Source organism: Catharus ustulatus, chromosome 26, assembly GCF_009819885.2.
Source record: "Catharus ustulatus isolate bCatUst1 chromosome 26, bCatUst1.pri.v2, whole genome shotgun sequence".
In the NCBI taxonomy this organism is placed as follows: Eukaryota; Metazoa; Chordata; class Aves; order Passeriformes; family Turdidae; genus Catharus; species Catharus ustulatus.
Window position 1 is genome coordinate 7,195,564 of NC_046246.1, and position 19,128 is coordinate 7,214,691.

The 19,128-nt window shown below is 61.8% G+C and overlaps 3 protein-coding genes across 6 annotated transcripts; 1 reads left to right on the forward strand and 2 right to left on the reverse strand.

The window, feature by feature from the left end:
* The first annotated feature begins 1,846 nt into the window (after positions 1 to 1,846).
* SFN (stratifin) lies at positions 1,847 to 3,114 on the forward strand. Its single transcript, XM_033080880.1, has one exon. It carries the CDS (start codon positions 2,004 to 2,006, stop codon positions 2,742 to 2,744), a length of 741 nt encoding a protein of 246 aa, XP_032936771.1. The 5' UTR covers positions 1,847 to 2,003; the 3' UTR covers positions 2,745 to 3,114.
* Positions 3,115 to 8,180: 5,066 nt separating this feature from the next.
* GPN2 (GPN-loop GTPase 2) lies at positions 8,181 to 13,086 on the reverse strand. Of its 3 annotated transcripts, none has more exons than XM_033080876.1 (6): positions 13,035 to 13,086; positions 11,721 to 12,149; positions 10,282 to 10,438; positions 9,878 to 10,038; positions 9,153 to 9,283; positions 8,181 to 8,740 (listed from the first exon to the last, which is right to left on the reverse strand). In XM_033080876.1, the coding sequence occupies exons 2-6, from the start codon at positions 12,135 to 12,137 to the stop codon at positions 8,668 to 8,670; spliced, it is 939 nt and encodes a 312-aa protein (XP_032936767.1). In that variant the 5' UTR covers positions 12,138 to 12,149; positions 13,035 to 13,086; the 3' UTR covers positions 8,181 to 8,667. The 3 variants fall into 3 exon arrangements, with proteins under 3 accessions (XP_032936767.1, XP_032936768.1, XP_032936766.1); XM_033080877.1 differs by lacking the exon at positions 13,035 to 13,086 and adding an exon at positions 13,017 to 13,034; XM_033080875.2 differs by lacking the exon at positions 13,035 to 13,086 and having other exon boundaries at positions 11,721 to 12,297.
* Positions 13,087 to 13,923: 837 nt separating this feature from the next.
* GPATCH3 (G-patch domain containing 3) lies at positions 13,924 to 18,842 on the reverse strand. 2 transcript variants are annotated; one of them, XM_033080866.1, is made up of 7 exons: positions 18,484 to 18,842; positions 17,421 to 17,824; positions 16,103 to 16,277; positions 15,311 to 15,370; positions 14,957 to 15,078; positions 14,640 to 14,767; positions 13,924 to 14,296 (listed from the first exon to the last, which is right to left on the reverse strand). In XM_033080866.1, exons 1-7 carry the CDS (start codon positions 18,830 to 18,832, stop codon positions 14,077 to 14,079), a joined length of 1,458 nt encoding a protein of 485 aa, XP_032936757.1. In that variant the 5' UTR covers positions 18,833 to 18,842; the 3' UTR covers positions 13,924 to 14,076. The 2 variants fall into 2 exon arrangements, with proteins under 2 accessions (XP_032936757.1, XP_032936756.1); XM_033080865.1 differs by having other exon boundaries at positions 14,885 to 15,078.
* Between the last annotated feature and the right edge of the window lie 286 nt (positions 18,843 to 19,128).

Sequence of the window (19,128 nt, forward strand, 5' to 3'; positions counted from 1 at the left end):
TCTGCCCTTCACCCTCCTGCTCTGGCACGGATCTGCTGGGGCAGAGCAGCCCTGCAGCCTCCCCTCAGCCCCTGTGCTGGGTTTGGGGCTCTGCCCTTCACCCTCCTGCTCTGGCACGGATCCGCTGGGGCACAGCAGCCCTGCAGCCTCCCCTCAGCCCGAATCTGGCAGCAGCTCAGAGCAGGGGCTGCCACGGACGCCATCCCCACCCCACAGGTGTCCTGGGGAAGGGGGATCCCACCGGGGGCTCCCCAAATGCAGGGTGGGGCAGGATCCCCCTGCCCAGGCTGTGAGTCCTTCACCAGGGCTGGGCACTGCAGACCCCAGACCCAAACTCTGCTTTTGCTGCCTGGAGCAGTGAGCCCAGGTTAACCCACCCAGGGATTCCTGCCCGTGGTTTCCCAAGGGAAGGAGGGGGATTTTGGCAGGCTGGGTGCGTTGGGGTGACCCTTTGGCCCCAATCCCTCTGTGGGGTTTTGTGCCCCATGGAAGTTCTTGGAGGGCTCTATCGTGTCGTTCCTTGGGGAAGCCAAAGGAGTTTTCCTGACTCTGCAGGGCGGATCTGGCTCCCGGGGGTTCAGCCCAGGGGAAGGAGCTGCGATTGCTCGGGGCCCGTGGGGATGGAGACCCTCACCCTGCTGCCCTGGGAGCCCCTCAGTGGCACCCGGGCACCCCAAACCCCGACCCACGCCAGGGTGAATGGCCCTGAATCCTTTTCCAGGGCGCAGAGGGGGCGATGTCAAGGCTGGGGGTGTTTTCCTGCACTTCAGGTGGGATCCCCACGTCTCTCCTGCATCCTCCATCGAGCCGGACCCGCTGGGGCTCGGAGCGGGGGATCCCGGGGCGCTCCCGGCCGGGTGTGGGCACGGAGGAACAAAGCGAGTCGGGCTCGCTGAAAGAATCACAAACCCGCTTCTGGCCTTGGCCCGGCGCCGCCCGCCCCGCCCTGCCCTTCCCGCACGCTCCCGCACCGAGATAAGGCCGGGACGGGGCCGGGACTGCGCCCGGCGTGTGGCAACAGGCTCGGAGTGAAACTCAGCGCAAGGCGCAGCTCAGATCCCTATCGGGGCACGGCCAGCCCGCAGAGACCCAAAACGCGCAAAAAAACAGGGCTAAAACTCTTCCTGCACAGCCTGAGAGGTGCGGGACGTCCCCGGGGGGATGGAGGGATGGGGATGGGGATGGGGATGAGGATGAAGATGGGGATGGGGATGGGGATGGGGATGAGGATGGGGATGGAAATGGGGTCTCCGCTCTCTCCTCCCACCCCGGGGTGTTTTCTGGGGGTCCGTGCCCAAGGGCTGACCGTGCCCCGCTTTTTGGGACGGTCCCTCCCGCGGCGCCGGGGAGAGGTGCGGAGCCTGTGCCTCGGTTTCCCCACCTGTGGGAATAAATACCTGCCCGTCCAGCCCTCGCAATTACTGCCGAGTTAATCACCATATTAAAAACGACGGTGATATGACTTTTTCGGGGGGGGAGGGACCCATTTTGACGAGCGGCCACACCCCGTGGCCCATTTCTCTGGGGTGGAGGGGGCACAGCCGAGTGTCGCTGTCCCTTCTCTGTCACAGCCGAGTGTCGCTGTCCCCTCCCTGGCACAGCCGAGTGTCCCTGTCCCCTCCCCGGCACAGCCGCTCCTCGGAGCGCTCCTGGGGCGTCTCCCGGTGCCGGGGAGGGCGTTGGCTCTGGGGAGAGCCCCGGGGCACCCAGGGGTGCCGCACCCACCCGGGGCAGGGCGGGGTCGCCCCGCTCGCCCCCTCCCCAGCGCCCGCCGCCCGCGGGCGATGATTCACCGCGATTTGCCTTTTAAGGCCGCGCTCGGCGGGGAGGAAGCAGAGGAGGAGGAGGAGGAGGACACTCCTTGGAGCTGGCTGGCTCCTCCTGCTCTCGCTCGAGGCTCCGACGCGCAGCCAAAAGCGAATCGCGGCGGCCGCGCTCGCAGAGGCTCCCACGGCTCCCGGCCCCGCTGCTCGCCCGAGTTCGCCCCGCGCCGCGTCCCAGCCATGGCAAGGAACCACCAGGTGCAGAAGGCCAAGCTGGCCGAGCAGGCTGAGCGCTACGAGGACATGGCAGACTTCATGAAGGCGGTGGTGGAGCACGGGGACGAGCTGTCCAACGAGGAGCGCAACCTGCTGTCGGTCGCCTACAAGAACGTGGTGGGCTGCCAGCGCTCGGCGTGGAGAGTCATCTCCAGCATCGAGCACAAAACCGAGGAGGGCGACGACAAGGCGCAGGTGGTGAACGAGTACCGGGAGAAGGTGGAGCAGGAGCTGAATGCCGTCTGCAACAACGTGCTGGGCTTGCTGGACAAGTATCTCATCAAGAAGGACAGCGACACCGAGAGCAAGGTCTTCTACCTGAAGATGAAGGGCGACTACTTCCGATACCTGGCCGAGGTGGCCAGCGGGGACGACCGCCTGTCGACGATAGAGAAGGCCCAGGAGGCCTACCAAGAGGCCATGGACATCAGCAAAAAGGAGATGCAGCCCACGAACCCCATCCGCCTGGGGCTGGCCCTCAACTTCTCCGTGTTCCACTACGAGATCGCCAACGCCCCCGAGCAGGCCATCTCGCTGGCCAAGACCACCTTCGACGAGGCCATGGGCGACCTGCACACGCTCAGCGAAGACTCCTACAAGGACAGCACCCTCATCATGCAGCTGCTCAGGGACAACCTCACGCTATGGACAGCCGAGTGTGCCGGCGAAGACGGCGGCGAGGCAGGCGAAGAGCCCAAGAACTGAACCTGAGCGTCCCCCGAGAGCCGGGGCCCGGCCCCACCGCCCCGCTCCAGGCCTTCGGCATCTCCAAGTGGTTTTTTTTTTTGGTTGGTTTTTTTTTTTTTTTTTGGTTCTGTTCGGTTTTTGTTTTTTGGTTGGTGTTGGGGGAAGGAGTCTCAGCTCCCCCCCAGCCTGGATACCAGCATGGGGGTGGTTTTGGCAGGGCCCCTCCCTCCCTCTCCCCCATCCTCTGCTCTGGGGAGGGGGAAAAGAGGGGCAGGGGGTGCCTCCATCCCACAGAGCTGCCAGCCCCCGGCTATTTAACATTTTTTGTGGGGGTGCCCAGTCTGGCTCGTGCCAGCTCCAGACCCCCATCCCGAGGGCTGGAGCAGTGCCAGGAGGAGGGGAGGGCTGGGCCGGGGCCGGGGGGGTCCGGGCAGCCCCCCCATTCCGGGGGGGGCTCTGTGCTCTCCAATAAACCTTCTCCTGCAGCTCTGCTCTCTCTGCCTCGTCTCTCCCTGCGCACATGTCCGGGCAGCTCCGGGAGCTGCCTCCCCTCCCATCCCATCCCTCCCCCCAGCCCTGCTGCTCTCTGTGCCCCCCAGCCCCTCAGCGGGGTTTTGGGGTGCAGGGCAGCCCCTGGAAGGGCTCAGGGCTCTGTGCATCCATGGGATGAGGGTTTTGGCTGCTCCATGAGGTGCTCGAGTCCCTGACCCAGCCCAGGTTCCCCAAACCTGCCCTGGACAGCCCTGTGTGGGTCCCCAATCCTCCCCCATGGCTCCTCCAGGAGGAAAATGCACAGAAGCTGCTTGGGCAGCGACACAGGGCCAGCCCCGGGGTGTCGGAGGGTGGGGACACCCCTGAGCAGCCCCGACGCGCTGGGACAGGCGAAAGCTCCGTTCAGCACTTCTGGTCCTGGCACGGGGCCACGAGGGCGCAGCTCCCTCCCCTCCCCTCCCCTCCCCTCCCCTTCCCCGTGCGGGTTCCAACACGAACGATAATTACAATAAAACACAGTCACAGCACCCTGGGCTATGAGCTCAGCAGAGCCAGCAGGGCTGGGCAGGGGTGGGGTGGGATGGGATGGGATCTTTGGGATGGGATGGGATGGGATGGGATACAGGGATGGGATACAGGGATGGGATGGGATGGGATAATGGGATGGGATGGGATCATTGGGATGGGATGGGGATGGGATGGGATGGCATGGGATGGGATGGGATCATTGGGATGGGATGGGATAATGGGATGGGATGGGATGGGATGGGATAATGGGATGGGATGGGATGGGATCATTGGGATGGGATGGGATGGGATGGGATGGGATGGGATGGGATCATTGGGATGGGATGGGATGGGATACAGGGATGGGATACAGGGATGGGATACAGGGATGGGATAATGGGATGGGATAATGGGATGGGATAATGGGATGCTGTGACTCAGGACGTGCTGTCCTGGTTCAGACAGGGGGGACACGCCAGTTCTGAGCCCTGGCCTGGCCAAATCCCAGCCCATGGAGTGCCAGGGACCCCTGGGCTTTGGGGGAAATGAGGCCCAAGCAGGGATGTGGGGAATTGTGTGGGCCTGGGATGTCACGAGGTTTGCCAGGGCTCTGCTGTGGGAGGTTGGGCTGCACAAACCAGAAGCTGCTCACCCAGGATGGGACACCTGGAGCAGATCCCAGCAGAGGGGATGAACCCCTGTGAGCCCCCAGCCCCTCCCCAGCCCCACCACAACTTGTCCTGGTGCTCCCTGGGGGTGCCCAGAGGTGTCAGGGTGTCCACTGAGGGACCCCAAAGCTTGGCCTCCACCTGGCCCCGAGCACTCCCAGCCTGGGAACAGCCCCAGACCTGTAATTACCGGGGCAGCGACGGGAGGAACGAGCTGAGGAACGAGCTGAGGGCTCACACCGGCCCCTGACCCCGGCCTGGGGACACCTGGACTGGTTAAACTGGAGAGGGGCAGGGCTGGAGCTGAGAGTGGCAGGGAGGGGTGGCTGGGGGTGTCTGTCCGTCCCTGGGGCTGTGGGTTCTCCCTGGCTTCCCAGGAGTTAACTGATTTCAACAGCTCCCGAAATTGCAGCGTGGCTGTGTAGGAGGACGGAGCTCCCAGCCGGTCCGGCAGCTTTTCCTGGGAAGGAGGGGAGGGAGGGGAGGGCCTGGATCCCCAGGACACTCCTGTGCTGCTGGGAGCTCTCTGGGGTCCTTCTGCTTCACACAGGGTGGTGGGACCAGGGGGCAGGACCAGGGGGACATCAGGACCTGGATCTCTGTCCTCGTCCTTGCCCCGTGCCTGCAGAATGCCCTCGGTGTCCCTGAAGGGGCACCCAGGAGAGCTCTCAAATGGATCAGTGTCTAAAACAAATGTTTTAGTGTCTAAAACACCACCAGAGCAGGGGACTGGGTGCCCCAGGGCCAAGGAGGGTCCCTCACTCAGCCTCTCCCCATCAGGTCCTGGCACAGCCCCACACAGGGGTTGGTGGCCGTGGGGAAAAGGCCACAGGACAGGTCTGTGGGGACAAGCAGGGACACTCTGCTCTGCCCTGCCCACCCTGCAGGACACACAGCCCAGCCTGTCCCTGCCAGCAGCTCCCCCAGGGCTCTGTGCTGGGCTGGGCTGGCCAGGATGGACGTGGGGTGGCACCAGGGCCAGCTCTGGGGGCTCTGCTGTTTTTGAAGAGGTTTTCCTGTGATGGAGCTGGAAATGAGGGCTGGAACCCGGGACAGCCCTGCCTGTGATTGATGCCCAAATCCCTCTGTCCCCAGAATCCCACCCAGCCGGGTTCAGGTCAGGTGGGCTCAGCAGGTAGGACCAGCTCTGCAGAGAGCCGGGACCCTCCCAGGGATGTGCCTGCCTTGGGGTGACTCATCCTGGCCCTTGGCCCCGGCTGATTGCTCAAGGCAGCGACAGGAGCCAAAGTGTCCCCTCCCTGAGCCCAGGAACCTCTCCTGTCCCCTCCCTGAGCCCAGGAACCTCTCCTGTCCCCTCCCTGAGCACAGGAACCTCTCCTGTCCCCTCCCTGAGCCCAGGAACCTCTCCTGTCCCCTCCCTGAGCCCAGGAACCTCTCCTGTCCCCTCCCTGAGCCCAGGAACCTCTCCTGTCCCCTCCCTGAGCCCAAGAACCTCTCCTGTCCCCTCCCTGAGCCCAGGAACCTCTCCTGTCCTCTCCCTGAGCCCAAGAACCTCTCCTGTCCCCTCCCTGAGCCCAGGAACTTCTCCTGTCCCCTCCCTGAGCCCAGGAGTCTCTCCTGTCCCCTCCCTGAGCCCAGGAACCTCTCCTGTCCCCTCCCTGAGCCCAAGAACCTCTCCTGTCCCTTCCTTGAGCCCAGGAGCCTCTCCTGTTCCCTCCCTGAGCCCAAGAACCTCTCCTGTCCCTTCCCTGAGCCCAGGAACCTCTCCTGTCCCCTCCCTGAGCCCAGGAACCTCTCCTGTCCCCTCCCTGAGCCCAAGAACCTCTCCTGTCCCCTCCCTGAGCCCGGGGATGGGGTCCAGGGCCAGGCTGCACCGGGGGCTCCAGCCTTCCCTGTCCCCTTCCCAGCCCTTTCTGTCACCCTGGGCAGGAGCAGAATTGTCCCCTCTGGGCTGTGGGTCCCAGTTCAGCCCCTGATCCCTCCTTGGTGCAGTTTTTGGAGCTCTCTGAGGCCTCAGCATTTCTTGGCTGAGCATCTGTGACCTGAGCTGAGCAGGTTCCATCCCAAGGCTGAGGCTGCAGATATCCAAAGCATTCAAATAAAAAAGCCAAAAAGCCACAAAAGCTTTGATGGCTCTTGTGTAACTCAGCCTGACCTGACCATACCCTTTTAAGCCACCAAATCTCTCAAAGCCATGAAAAAGCCACTATGAAATTAATATTTTTATGATCCTGTCTCCCACCCCTTCACAGAGCTCCAAACTGACCGGGCAAGGCCACGAGCCACAGGGTGAGGGTGGAATTTCAGCTCAGTTATGGTTAAATTGGCTTCCACAGCTTCAGCACTGAAATGCAGCTGCTGGGCTCCAGCCAGGAACACCCAGGGAAATTCCTGGGCTCTTGGGAAGAGCTGAGGCACTGGCAGCACACCGGGATCTGACTTTGGTATCTGAAATCTCAGTTTCATTGGCAAGGGGTCTGGGTGAAGCAGTGTCTGTGCCCTCCTCTCCCTGAGCTCCTCCTTGTCCCCAATCCCTGGCCACAGAGTTGGGAGTTGGGTGAAAAATTCATTTTAATTCCTTAAACCCATGGAGGATCCAGCTCCAATCCCTCTGCCAAGGGCCAAACCATCCTGTGAGAAAATCCTGCTGTATTTTATGCAAGCTCTTGGGCAAGAGGCGATGCTGAGTCTGCAGAGAGCTGGGATGGGGAGCTGGGCCTGTCCCGTCCCGTGGGGAGCTGCCTGGAGGCACTGGGAGGCTCCCTGGTGGGGACACCCCACTTGTCACCCTCCAGATCCATCCCCAAACTCCTGACCCATCCCCAAAGCCACCCTGATCCATCCCCAAATCCCCGATACATTCCCAAATCCCTGATCCATCCCCAAATCCCTGATCCATCCCCAAACCTCTGATCCATCCTCAAACCCCTGATCCATCCCCAAACCCCTGATCCATCCCCAAACCCCTGATCCATCCCCAAATCCCTGATCCATCCTCAACCCCCTGATCCATCCCCAAAGCCACCCTGATCCATCCCCAAACTCCCGATCCATCTCCAACCCCCTGATCCATCCCCAAAGTCCTGATCCATCCCCAGAGCCCCCCAATCCATCCCTAGCCCCCTGATCCATCCCCAAATCCCTGATCCATCCCCAAACCCCCTGATCCATCCCCAAACCCCTGATCCATCCCCAAACCCCTGATCCATCCCCAGAGCCCCCCAATCCATCCCCAGCCCCCTGATCCATCCCCAAATCCCTGATCCATCTCCAGCCCCCTGACCCATCCCCAAATTCCTGATCCATCCCCAAATCCCTGATCCATCCCCAGCCCCCAGATCCCTCCCCAGCCCCCTGATCCATTCCCAAACTCCTGATCCATCCTCCAGAGCCCCCCTGATTAATCATCCAGAGCCCCCTGCTCCATCCCCAGCTGCTGCCTGGAGCAGGGGGCAGAGCAGGGGGCACAAGAGGCTCAGCACAGCCCAGGGAATTTCCTGGGAGGTGGGGAAAGCCAGGCCAGATAAAGGAAGGGGGATGAGGACAGCCAAGGCTGCTCCTGGGAAAGGCCCGAGATGCAAACCAGGAGCTGAGTCAGGCAGGGGCTTTCTTCACCAGAGCCTGGCTGGCTCTTTGAGAGCCTCTGGAGCAGCAGCACTGACCTGGTTCTGCTTTCCTGCCCCACATTCCTCCCTCCCAGGCTGTTCTGAGGCACAGCAGACAGGGACAGGTCCCGGCCAGCGCCGCCTTCCCTCCCGAGGCGCTCTGGCCTGGGGCTCTGCAGCACTCTTGGCTTTATTTACTCAGCTTCAGCAAACTCCCAAGATGAAAGTGAGACCGAGCAGTGTTTTATTAAGAAAGAGTCCATCATTATTTCTAAGAAAAAGAAAAACAAACATCTTTCTGTCCCTGAGACGGCGTGGAGGCGTCTGGGCCCGGGTTCTGCTGGGAGCGTGGGGCTGTGCACGCTGCTCCTGCAGCAGAGCCAGCCCTGAGCCTCAGCTCCCCCTGCACTCAGCCAACTCCAGAACATTCCCCTTCCTCTGGGTCATGATGGAGGAGACTTCATCTCACTTCTCTTCCGTGCTCTCCCCACCTTCCCTGGCTCAATCTCTCTGTTCCTAAGGGAAGACCCTCAGCCCCCTCCCTTCTGCCAACCCCTGCTCTGGGCAGCAGCCTGGAGCCTGGCAGGTCAAACCCACCCGGAGAGGGAGCCCAGACTGCCTGGAAAGGTTTTCAGCTGCTCTGAGTCACAGCTGATCTCGGCAGGGAAAGGAGAGGTGTCAAAAACAGAGGAGCCGGGGAAGGGCGTGTCACAGATCCATCACCTCCTCTTCCACGGCTTTGTCCTGGGATTGCACATACTTCTCCTGCACTGCCAGGGTGCTGATAACGCAGTAATTAAGGAAAACGAGGGGCTGGGCGCAAACACTCCCTCCTGCAGCAGCTCTGAAGTTCCCAGCCCAGCCTCACATTAGCCCCAAGGCCATCGGCAAGAGGCAGCATCACCTGAGCTCCTCCTGGCTCTGCCAGATCCCAGACAAGTGCAGGAGAATCAGCTGCATGGTTTGAAGAAAAAGAACCCATCCGAGGGAGGGTGAGAGAAAGGAAAGCTGTCACAAGATTCCTGACACGTTCAGAGCATCAATTAGCAACAACCTGGGAGGGTCTGGCAGGACCAAGTGTCTGCCCCGGGCTGGGCTGGGCTGGGCACACCCCACTGTCACCCACCAGAGGATGGCAGGAACAACCCGGGCCTGCAAACTCCAGAAATGGACCTCAAGAGCACAGAGGATACGAGGAGAAGTGGAAATCAGCACCCACAGCTGCCGACATCAGCGCCTCCAGGCTCCGCTGCTCCTGGTCCCCGAAGGAATATCCATTGGCCTTGTCCACAGCCTGCACCACCTGCCTCATGCTCTGCTTGTCCTGGAGCAGGGACACGGTCACTGGGAGCCTGCTCCCTCCCCAGGGCCGGGAGCCCACGCTGGGCTGGGCTGTGCATTCCCCCCGGGGCTCTGGGTCACCCTGACAGCGCCCAGGCCCCGGGACACAACAGGGACAAACAAACAAACAAACAGGGACACTGCCACTGCCCGGTGACACTCTGCACCCTCCCATTCCCTTTCATCACCCTGTCCAGCCCATTTGCCTGTTGACACTTCTGCCAGCTGCCTGATTAAGGACATTTCCAGCCCTCCCTCCCCAGTTCCTCATTATCCCCTGCTCCCCAGTTTAACAAGGTTGTAGGTGATCCTCAGCCAGATTTGAAATGCAGGCCAGAAGAGCTGAAGGAAGGGGAGCCTGGGTTCCCCACCCCAGGACACAAGGCCCAGGTAGCCCCAAGCCCATCAGCCTTTTTCTCTCCTTTGGCTGCCACAGATCATTTACAAGTCTGGGTGTGCTTCCCTCTTTTCCAGCCCCGAGTCTTTTCACAGCTGAGGGCTCCAGCCCTGTGGCTCTGAGCAGACAAAAGGCAGCTGCTGCACATGCAGAGCTCCCTGTCCCCTGCTGCTGGGTCACCTGGACATTGAGTGGCACGAAGGACACCAGGCTGTAGTCCTCGATCACCTCCACCAGCTTCTCGTTGAGGCGGCGGAAATTCCTGAAGAAGGGGTCGGAGGCCAGGTGGTCAACGAGGTAAGAGAGGTCCAGGACCTCGGTGTAATAGTCCAGGTTGAAAGCTGCAGGGAAACAGGGAGCTCTGAAGGCAAGCTGGAAGCTGAAGAGCACTCTGAGATCTGCAGCAGTTTCCCACCCACCTCCATTCCCACAGCACAGCTCCACATCCCTCCCCCCAAATTCCTCGGGTCAGAATGGAGCTCTGAGCCCCCCGGGTGGTGCAGGGTGTCCCTGGCCATGGCAGGGAGGCAGAGGAGATGAGGCTGAAGGTTCCTTTTCCCCCCTGAGGCTTCGGGAGCCCTCACCCAGCTTCCCGTACTGCTCGATCAGGTCCATCTTGGACAGGACGTTGACGTGGGGCAGCTCCACGTGCAGCATGGTGGACAGGGAGGTGCAGAGCACGGAGATGAACTTGCCAGGATCTGTGCAGTAGTGGGAATCCACCAGGTGCACGGCAGCCAGCTGGGCACAGAAGGGACACACAAGGTCAGGCCTGGGACAAACCCATCCCTGCTCATGGGGCAGCGTGGAAGTGGCCACAGGACAATGTGGGACAGTGTGGAAGTGGCCACAGGACAATCTGAGGAATGACCACCCACCTCCCACCTCCTGCTACCAAACAGGACCAGAGAACCTTGGAGTGGTTTGGGGCAGAGGGACCTTAAAGCTCCCCCTGCCATGGGCAGGGACACGTCCCACTGTCCCAGGTTGTCTGAACTCTGCAGGGAGTGGGGTGGGAGCTGGGGAATTCCCCCCTGAACAGCACAACTTCCCCACAGGAATGGCCAGGCCACTCAGGAGCAGTAATGCAGCACACCCCCTTCTGCTGGGACAGCCAGTTGTGGCCTGCACTAATAATTAATAATTACAGTAACGAGCAGTTTGATTCCCTGGGTTTTGTGTGGCTGTAACAATGTGGTCCCAGAGCTGGGGAAGCCACTCCAAGCCAGGGCTCTGAGCTGAGTCACAGCAGCCAGCCAGGCTGGCAGAGCAGAAACCAGCCCTGTAAATGTCTTATTTTAGCAACTCCAATTCCACGTCCATTTATTCCAATGAAAATCAGCTCTAATGTGCAGATTCCCAGTGACATTCTCAAGCAAATGAAGTTGCCCTTCTTGCTCAGAGCAGCCAGGGTTTGCACATTCGCGGCGCGGCCGCCGCAGAGCAAGCGCAGCGTCAGCAGCTCCGGGGCTGCTCTCACCTGCAGCTCCCGTTGTGCAAGAGCCCTGAGCACGTCCCACGGGCTGCACGGGGCCTGGCTGGCTGCAGGAGGGGCCTGGCACGGCCCCTGCACTGCTCAGGCAGCGCCAAGGCTCCCACACACACAGACCCCACTCTGGGGTGCAGGGAGGGTCCTGCAGCACAGCAGGACGGGCTCCTTGTCCCATCCCCAGAGGGGTTCAGGGCCAGGCTGGATGTACCTGGAATAGTGGAAGGTGCCCCTGGAATGAGATGGGCTTTGAGGTCCTTTCCAACCTAAATCACTTTGGGATTTTGTGCCAAGTGCAAGGAAGGAATCTGTGCTCCTGCTCCCAATCCCACCAAAAGCCCTGACAGGCCATTCTTTGGCCATTCTCTCCCAGCACAAAATAGAGCAAAATTCCCCTCCTCCCCTGATAAAGCCACTTTTAGCCTTCACTAAACGCCAAAAAATTCCTGAAGACAACAGCCACGATCCCCCTGAACCCCAGGCTGTGCCCACGGGAGCCTGGAGCCGCCAGGCACTGCCCCATCCCATCCCTACCCTGAAATTCCACTTGGCCAGCTGGGCAAGGACGTCCTTGAGGGCCTGGTGGTGTGTGTAGAGCTCCACCTGCCCGGGGCAGTCGAAGAGCACGTAGTGGCCGCGCAGGCCCTGCAGCCGCTGGCGCAGCCAGTCGGCGTTGGCCGCCAGGTAGTCCATGCAGTAGAGCAGGCCCCCGTTGGGGCCCAGCCCCAGGCTGGCCATCACGTCCTCCAGGGTGACCAGCTCGCCGATGTCCAGGGCGCAGGGGCAGGGCAGGGCCTCGTTGGCGGGGTCCAGGTTGACCACGGCCACGCGCCGGCCCAGCCTGCCCAGGAACTCCCGCATGGCGTGGCAGTAGGTGGTCTTGCCGGAGCCCGGCGGGCCAATGACCACCTGGCCAAAGGTCAGCGAGCCACCCCGGCTGCTCTCGGCCATGCTGGCCCTGGGCTGAGAGGGGACAGCATCTCCTTCAGTGTTTGGTCTGCATTCACGGGGGACAGGCCGGGAGAGTGCCCGCACCCCCATTTCTGACCAGACCCCTCTTTCATCCCCCTCTCTGCTCACATCCCCCTCTCCCCTTCCCCATTCCCATTTCTCCACGCCTTCTCTTCCCCATCACCTTCTCCCCTGCACTCCATCTATCCCCATCTCCCCATTTATCCCCGGGCTCCCCTCCTGTCCCCTCTCCTTCCCTCCTGCCCCACTCCCGGTTTCTCCCCCATCTCCCCTCCTTGTCCAGACCGCTTCATCCCCTGCAAACCCCTCCGCTCCCCGTTATTCCCCCCGGTGCCGGTAACTCTCTCCGGTGCCGGTTATCCCCCCATTCCCGTTATCCCCCCCCATTCCCGGTTATCCCCCCCATTCCCACTACCTCCCCTATTCCCGTTATCTCCCCCATTCTCGGTTATCCCCCCTATTCCCGGTTATCCCCTCCATTCCCGCTCTCCCCCCCATTCCCGGTTATCTCCCCCCATTCCCACTACCTCCCCTATTCCCGCTATCCCCCCCATTCCCGGTAACCCCTCTCATTCCCTCTATCCCCCCCCCCATTCTCGGTTATCCCCCCTATTCCCGGTTATCCCCCCCATTCCCGGTATCCCCCCCATTCCCAGTATCCCCCCCCATCCCCTCTATCCCCCCCATTCCCGTTTCCACCCCCCCCTTCCCTCTATCCCCCCCATTCCCTCTATCCCCCCTATTCCCAGGTATCCCCCCATTCCCGGTTATCCCCCCCATTCCCTCTATCCCCCCCATCCCCTCTATCCCCCCATTCCCTCTATCCCCCCGTTCCCTCTATCCCCCCGTTCCCGGTACCCCGGGCAGCCCGCTCACCGCCGGTGTCCCCGCTGCGGGTCCGGGTTCCCGCCGCTCCCGCGTTTCGCGTTCCGCCGCTCCCACAGCGCCCCCTGGCGGCCGGGGGGACGCGCGGCTCGGGCCCGGCCGGGCAGGGCCGCGGGTTCGAGTCCCGGCGCCGGCTCCAGGCCCCGCAGCACAGCCCCAACCCCGCTTTTCTCCAAACCACAGGATCAGCCGGATTGGAAAAGGCCTCTGAGACCACCGGGTCCTGACTCTGAGCAAACACCACCATGGCACGGAGTTCCACACCCAGTTTTTCCTTAAACACCTCCAGTGACTGCTACACCTCCCTGGGCAGCCCGTTCCCAATGTCTAACCCCCTTTCTGTAAAGAAATTCTTCCCAATGTCCACCCTAATCCCTCCTGCCGCAGTTTAAGACAATGTCCTTTGGTCTTGCCACTCACTGAGGAGGAGAAGAGCCCAACTCCCACCTGGCTGCACCCTCCTGCCAGGCAGGAGGAGGAATTCCTCCCTGCATTTCCCCGTTCACCCCTTAGGGAAGTCACACAGGGCCCTCAGCTCTGGGGCAGTGGGACAGAGCTCCTCGGAAAGCACCGCTACCCACAGGGACACGCCTCCCGAGCATTCCTGTGCAGGCTGCCAGGAGCAGCCTTTCATCCCGAGCATTCCGAGCCTTTCATCCCCAGCAGCCTCTCCCAGCAGTGTGGGACGGACACGCCCTGGCAGCAGCAGGACAGTTCCTGCGCCCTGCCCGTACTTGTCCTTCCCTGGCTCTCAGGCCGCCCTCAATCTGCTTTTTCAGCCTCGCCAGACACTCACATTTGGTTGATCCAAGCACAAATATAAGTTATAACCCCCCCCAAATCCTTCCCTATTCACACAGAACACAATTTCCTTGAAGGGTACAATCAGTGGGGAAAAAACCCCAATTGTGTGGCAATTTTTATTACAAACGTGTATTTTTACTAAAAATAAATATATAAACACCCTGCCTGACACTCAGACCAGGAGCCAGCCTGGACTGGGGGGCAGGACAGAGGCAGTGACAGTCCCTGCTCAGTGTGGCTGGGCCCTGAGGCTGCCCAGGGCAGGGTGGGACGCTCGGACAAAGGCCATGTCCTGCCTGTACTTCATGGCCGTGGGGGGCTGGCGCCTGAGCAGCTGGTCACCCATGTCCTGGGGCTCAGGGTCGTCGTAGATGGTGGAGATGACAACAGAAGTGTCCCCACGGGGCTTCTTCCTCCTGATGAAAGTTGGCAGCTTCTCCCCGTGGTAGCTGGAGGGGAGCAGAAAGGTTTGGTTGGAGGCTGCAGAGGCCATCAGGCACCCCTGTGCTTCCCAGCTCCTTTCCTGGAATGGTTTGGGTGGGAAGGGACCTGAAACCCACCCAGTGCACCCCCTGCCATGGGCAGAGACCCTCCATGGACCTGCACATGGCTCCAGCCCTGCTCCACGGAGGAGCCCTGGACTGTCGGGAAGAGCAGGAGCTCTTGGAGTGCTGGGCAGGGAAGGGCACATCCCTGGGACAGCCCTGGCCCCACTCAGCTCCCTGTGCAGCCTCTCAGCTGCTGGGAGCCCAGAGAGCCTGGGCAGAGCTGGGAGGGCACTTGGGTACTCACCCCAGCCCCCTCTTGCACCGGGGGTGCTGACCCTCGTTGTCCAGAGCTTCGGCCATCCCAGAGTTGCTGCTCCCCAGGCCCAGCCCCTCTGTCCAGCCCTGCTGCTCCAGGACCTTCCTGCCAAAGCCCTGGGAGAGGGGAGAAAACCATCACACACCTGCTGGACAAATCCCAGAGCCCAGACCTCTCCTCCTCCTAACCCACCACCCTGGCACAGCCCTGCCCTGAGCAGGTGTCCCTCTCACCTTGGTGTGTCTCTCAAAGGTGCCAATGTGCTGCCCTGGCACAGCCCTGCCCTGAGCAGGTGTCCCTCTCACCTTGGTGTGTCTCTCAAAGGTGCCAATGTGCTGCCCTGGCACAGCTCCATCCTCCAGCCCATCCCGCAGCCGCTGCTCCAGCCACATCTGCACTGAGTCCCGAGCATCCTTATCCCCTCCATCTGGGGAGAAAGCAGCCAGAGTCAGCACAGCTCACCACCAGCATTTCCCCCAGAGCACCAGCACAGGAGGCAGAACCTGTTCTTTTTGGCAGCCCTTGCTGCCAGACCAGAAAAACCTTGTTTCAGGTTCACTGAGGGCTTGGATGCTTTCAAAGAATGACAAAGAGCTCCTAAATTCTGCATGGTCAGAATTTCCCTGGCTTCCCTGGGCTGGGTGGCTCAGCTCTGATACCTTTGTCATAGTAGATGCTCATGTCCACGTCCCAGTCGTCGGCTGTCTGCTCGTCAAAGTCTGCCAAGAGAAGAGAAGCAGCACTTGAGGGGAGCTCTGGAACTTGAGGGGAGCTCTGGCACTTGAGGGGAGCTCTGGCATTTTGGGGGAGCTCTCTGCTGGTGGCCCAGCTCCCTATTCTCTCCACCAAAACTGGAAGGAATCCCAGAATCATTGAGGTTGGAGACCTCCAAGACCATTCAGTCCAGCTGTGACCAGTTCCCACCTTGTCCCCAGCCCAGACCACTGAGTGCCACGCCCAGTCCTTCCCTGGACACCTCCAAACCTCCCTGGGCCTGAGCACCCTTTCCATGAGGAAATTCCTGCTGGTGCCCACCCTGAGCTCCCCTGGCCCAGCCTGAGGCCATTCCCTCTGCTCCTGTCCCTGTTCCTGGAGCAGAGTCTGACCCCCTGGCTGTCCCCTCTGTCAGGGAGTGGTGCAGAGCCACAGGGGCCCCCTGATCCCCCTTTTCTCCAGGCTGAGCCCCTTTCCCAGCTCCAGCCCTGGACACTGCCCAGCCTCTCCATGTCTGCTGCAGAGCTGGACACAGCACTCGAGGGGGTGCCTCAGCAGTGCCAGCACAGAGGAAATGGCATCAGGGCCTCCCCAAATCCCTCTGCCCACCCCAGAGGCTGCCAGCAGCACCACGGGGGTCTCTGGTGACCAGCTGTGTGCCCAAGGGGAGGCTCAGAAGCCATGGCAAGCTCCAGCTGAGAGCCCTCATGGGCTCAGTGACACAAACACCAAGTCACCTCCATCCTGCTCCTGCCAGAACTGGGCATCAGTGTAGAACACGAGGCCAGAGCCGCCCTTCTCCCACTTGAGCTCGATCTCCTCCTCGAAGAGCCGCTCCCGCTCCCGCTGCTGCTGCGTCACGTCCTCGTGCAGGGCCTCGTGCCTCTCCCACTCCTCACACGTGTCATTGTCCTGCAGGGACAGGGACAGCCTGCCATGGGGCTGGGGACACCAGCACAGCCCCCTCCCCGCTCCCTGACCCTTCCCAGCGCCATCCCCTGGAGCAGCTCCGCGGCAGAGCCGGGCAGAGCTCAGGCCCCGACACGAGGGATGAGCTCATCCCCGCCTAAGGCCTCTGCCAGAGTCAGCAGCAGAAATCCCACAGCACAGCCACCCCACGGGCCCCACCTGCCCTGCACTGATGCCCATTTAAGGAGCAGCTCTGTTGGACCTGGAGTCAGCACTAGCAAGGAATTAATTCCACTGCAGCTGATCCCTGGGGAGATTGCGTGGGCTCCCAGGAAGCAGCTCCCTGGCACGGCCACAGAGCTGCCTGCCCAGTTCTGGGCACAGCCATCAACCAGCCAAGGAAGGGCTGCAGAGCCAGGAAACAGCCTGGGAGAAACAGCTGGAGGAGTCTGTTTAGTCTGCAGGAGGAAAGACTGAATAAAAAGCTGGAGAGAGGAGGGAACAAAGCGCTCTCTGTGCCCCACGTTGCCAGGAGAGACTCATGGGCTGGAATTGCAGCAGAGATTTGGCATCAGAGTGAATTCTGGTGGAGGAGAGAACGGGCCTGGCTTGCCTGGGGATCTGTAATGACAGAGGTTTGGGAGAACAGGCCAGACAGGCGTCTGCCAGGGACGGGGATGGCTCCTGCCCTGCCCAGCTCTCCAGGAGCCTTTGTCACAAAAGCCATTTTCCCCAGAGTGACTAAACTGCAAGTGCAGGAGCATCCGAGGTCAGCCCTTTGTGCAGCTCTGCACGTCACTGCCAGCACACAAACGTGGCCCCCAAGCTCTGTCACCCCAGCTCCCAGCAGAGCAGAGCTGGGCCCCTCTCCAGGCAGCAGGGCAGGGTCTGCAGGGCAGCAGCAGCCTCCCCTCTGCCCCCTCCTCTGGGATCAAACCCCCACGACCACCCTGAGCACCTGTGGGGGGGTCAGGCCCCCCATCCCTGCCCCGAGGGGCTCAGTGCACCCAGGGTGAACAGTGGTATTCTAAAGCTGTTTTTAACAAACCATTTCTCCAACTAAGAGATTAAACACGAGCTCTGAGAGTGGGAATCGCCCTCAGCTCCAACTGCTGAGCCCGGATGGTGCTGGAATATTCCACTTACATCATCAGAGTGTGACTCCTCTTCCTCCCTCCCCTGCTCCTCCTCATCCTCCTCGGGCTGGGCTGGCTGAGTCATGGGCTCCTCTCCCTCCATGATCTCATCCCCTGCAGCTGTGTAAACTCTTTCTTCCTCAGCAACCGTCTCGGTGTTCTGGTACTGGAAGGGCACATTCCCATACCTGCGGGATGAGCCAGTCCTTGGGAAATCCAGCTGCAGCTTCTTAATCACGAGGGGGGGCAGCCTGCAGGCCCGGATCAGCTCCAGGAACACGCTCAGGGGCGTGCCCACGTTCCCAAAGGGCATGAAGGAAGGGGGGTTGAACTCGGGCAGGCGCCTCAGCTCGGCCTCGGTGACAGATTCCCCAGCAGCCGCCCTGTCCTGGCTGCTGGGAGCCACCTCGGGGCCTGCAGGAGAGAAGGGATGGTTTGGGGAGAGAAGGGATGGGTTTGGGGAGAGAAGGGATGGGTTTGGGGAGAGAAAGGATGGGTTTGGGGAGAGAAGGGATGGGTTTGGGGGACAGAAGGGATGGGTTTGGGGACAGAAGGGATAGGTTTGGGGGACAGAAGGGATGGGTTTGGGGAGAGAAGGGATGGGTTTGGGGACAGAAGGGATGGGTTTGGGGGACAGAAGGGATGGGTTTGGGGACAGAAGGGATAGGTTTGGGGGACAGAAGGGATGGGTTTTGGGGGCTGCAGGAGGGAAGGGATGGGTTTGGGGGGCTGCAGGAGTGAAGGGATAGGTTTGGGGACTGCGGGAGGGAAGGGATAGGTTTGGGGACTGCAGGAGTGAAGGGATGGATTTGGAGGGCTGCAGGAGGGAAGGGATGGGTTTGGGGGGCTGCAGGAATGAAGTGATGGGTTTGGGGGGCTGCAGAAGAGGAAGGATGGTTTTGGGGGGTCCCACACCCCACAGGAGGCAGGTAAATCCCAGCTGTCCCGACTGGAAGGGGAGCAGCAGAGCCCACACGGGCTCTCCTTTCCTCGGAGCAGATTTAGCGCGTTAACGAAACCCCAAGAAGAGTTTTACCCTCCCGGTGCCCCCGGTTCGGGACCCCCGCCCGTACCTGTCGCGGGGCTCAGGCGGACTCTGCGGATGAGGCAGCGGCCGGGCAGCGAGGCGCCGCCGGGCCCGACCCAGCGCTTGCCCGAGTACATGCGGACGAAGCGGCGGGCGCGGCCGGGCCGCACGGACACCAGGCAGGAGCAGGTGCGCGGCGCCGAGGCCCCGCCGCCGCCGCCCGCTGGCGGGCGCTCGGGCCGGTGCCGATAGTGGAAGCAGAGGAAGCCGCCGGCCTCCAGGAACTGGCTGAAGTAGGCGCGGAGCTGTGCGGAGCGGAGCGCGGCCGGGATGCCGCTCACCAGGCAGTACCGGGCAGGGACGCCATCGCCGTCGGTACCGGTGGGCGCCGCCATCTTGGCCGGGGTGCTGGCGCACGGTGATGACGTCACGCGCGACGGGTGCAGAGCGCCGCCTGGTGGCGGGAGGGGCGGGCGGCAGAACGGGCGGGGGCTGACAGGGACAGAGAGACCCTGGGGGTCACAGGGGACACAGAGACCCTGGGGGTGACAAGGGACAGAGAGACCTTGGGATGTGACAGGGACAGAGAGACCCTGGGGGTGACAGGGACAGAGAGACCCTGGGGGTGTGACAGCGACAGAGAGACCCTGGGGGGTGACAGGGGACACAGAGACCCTGGGGGGTGACAGGG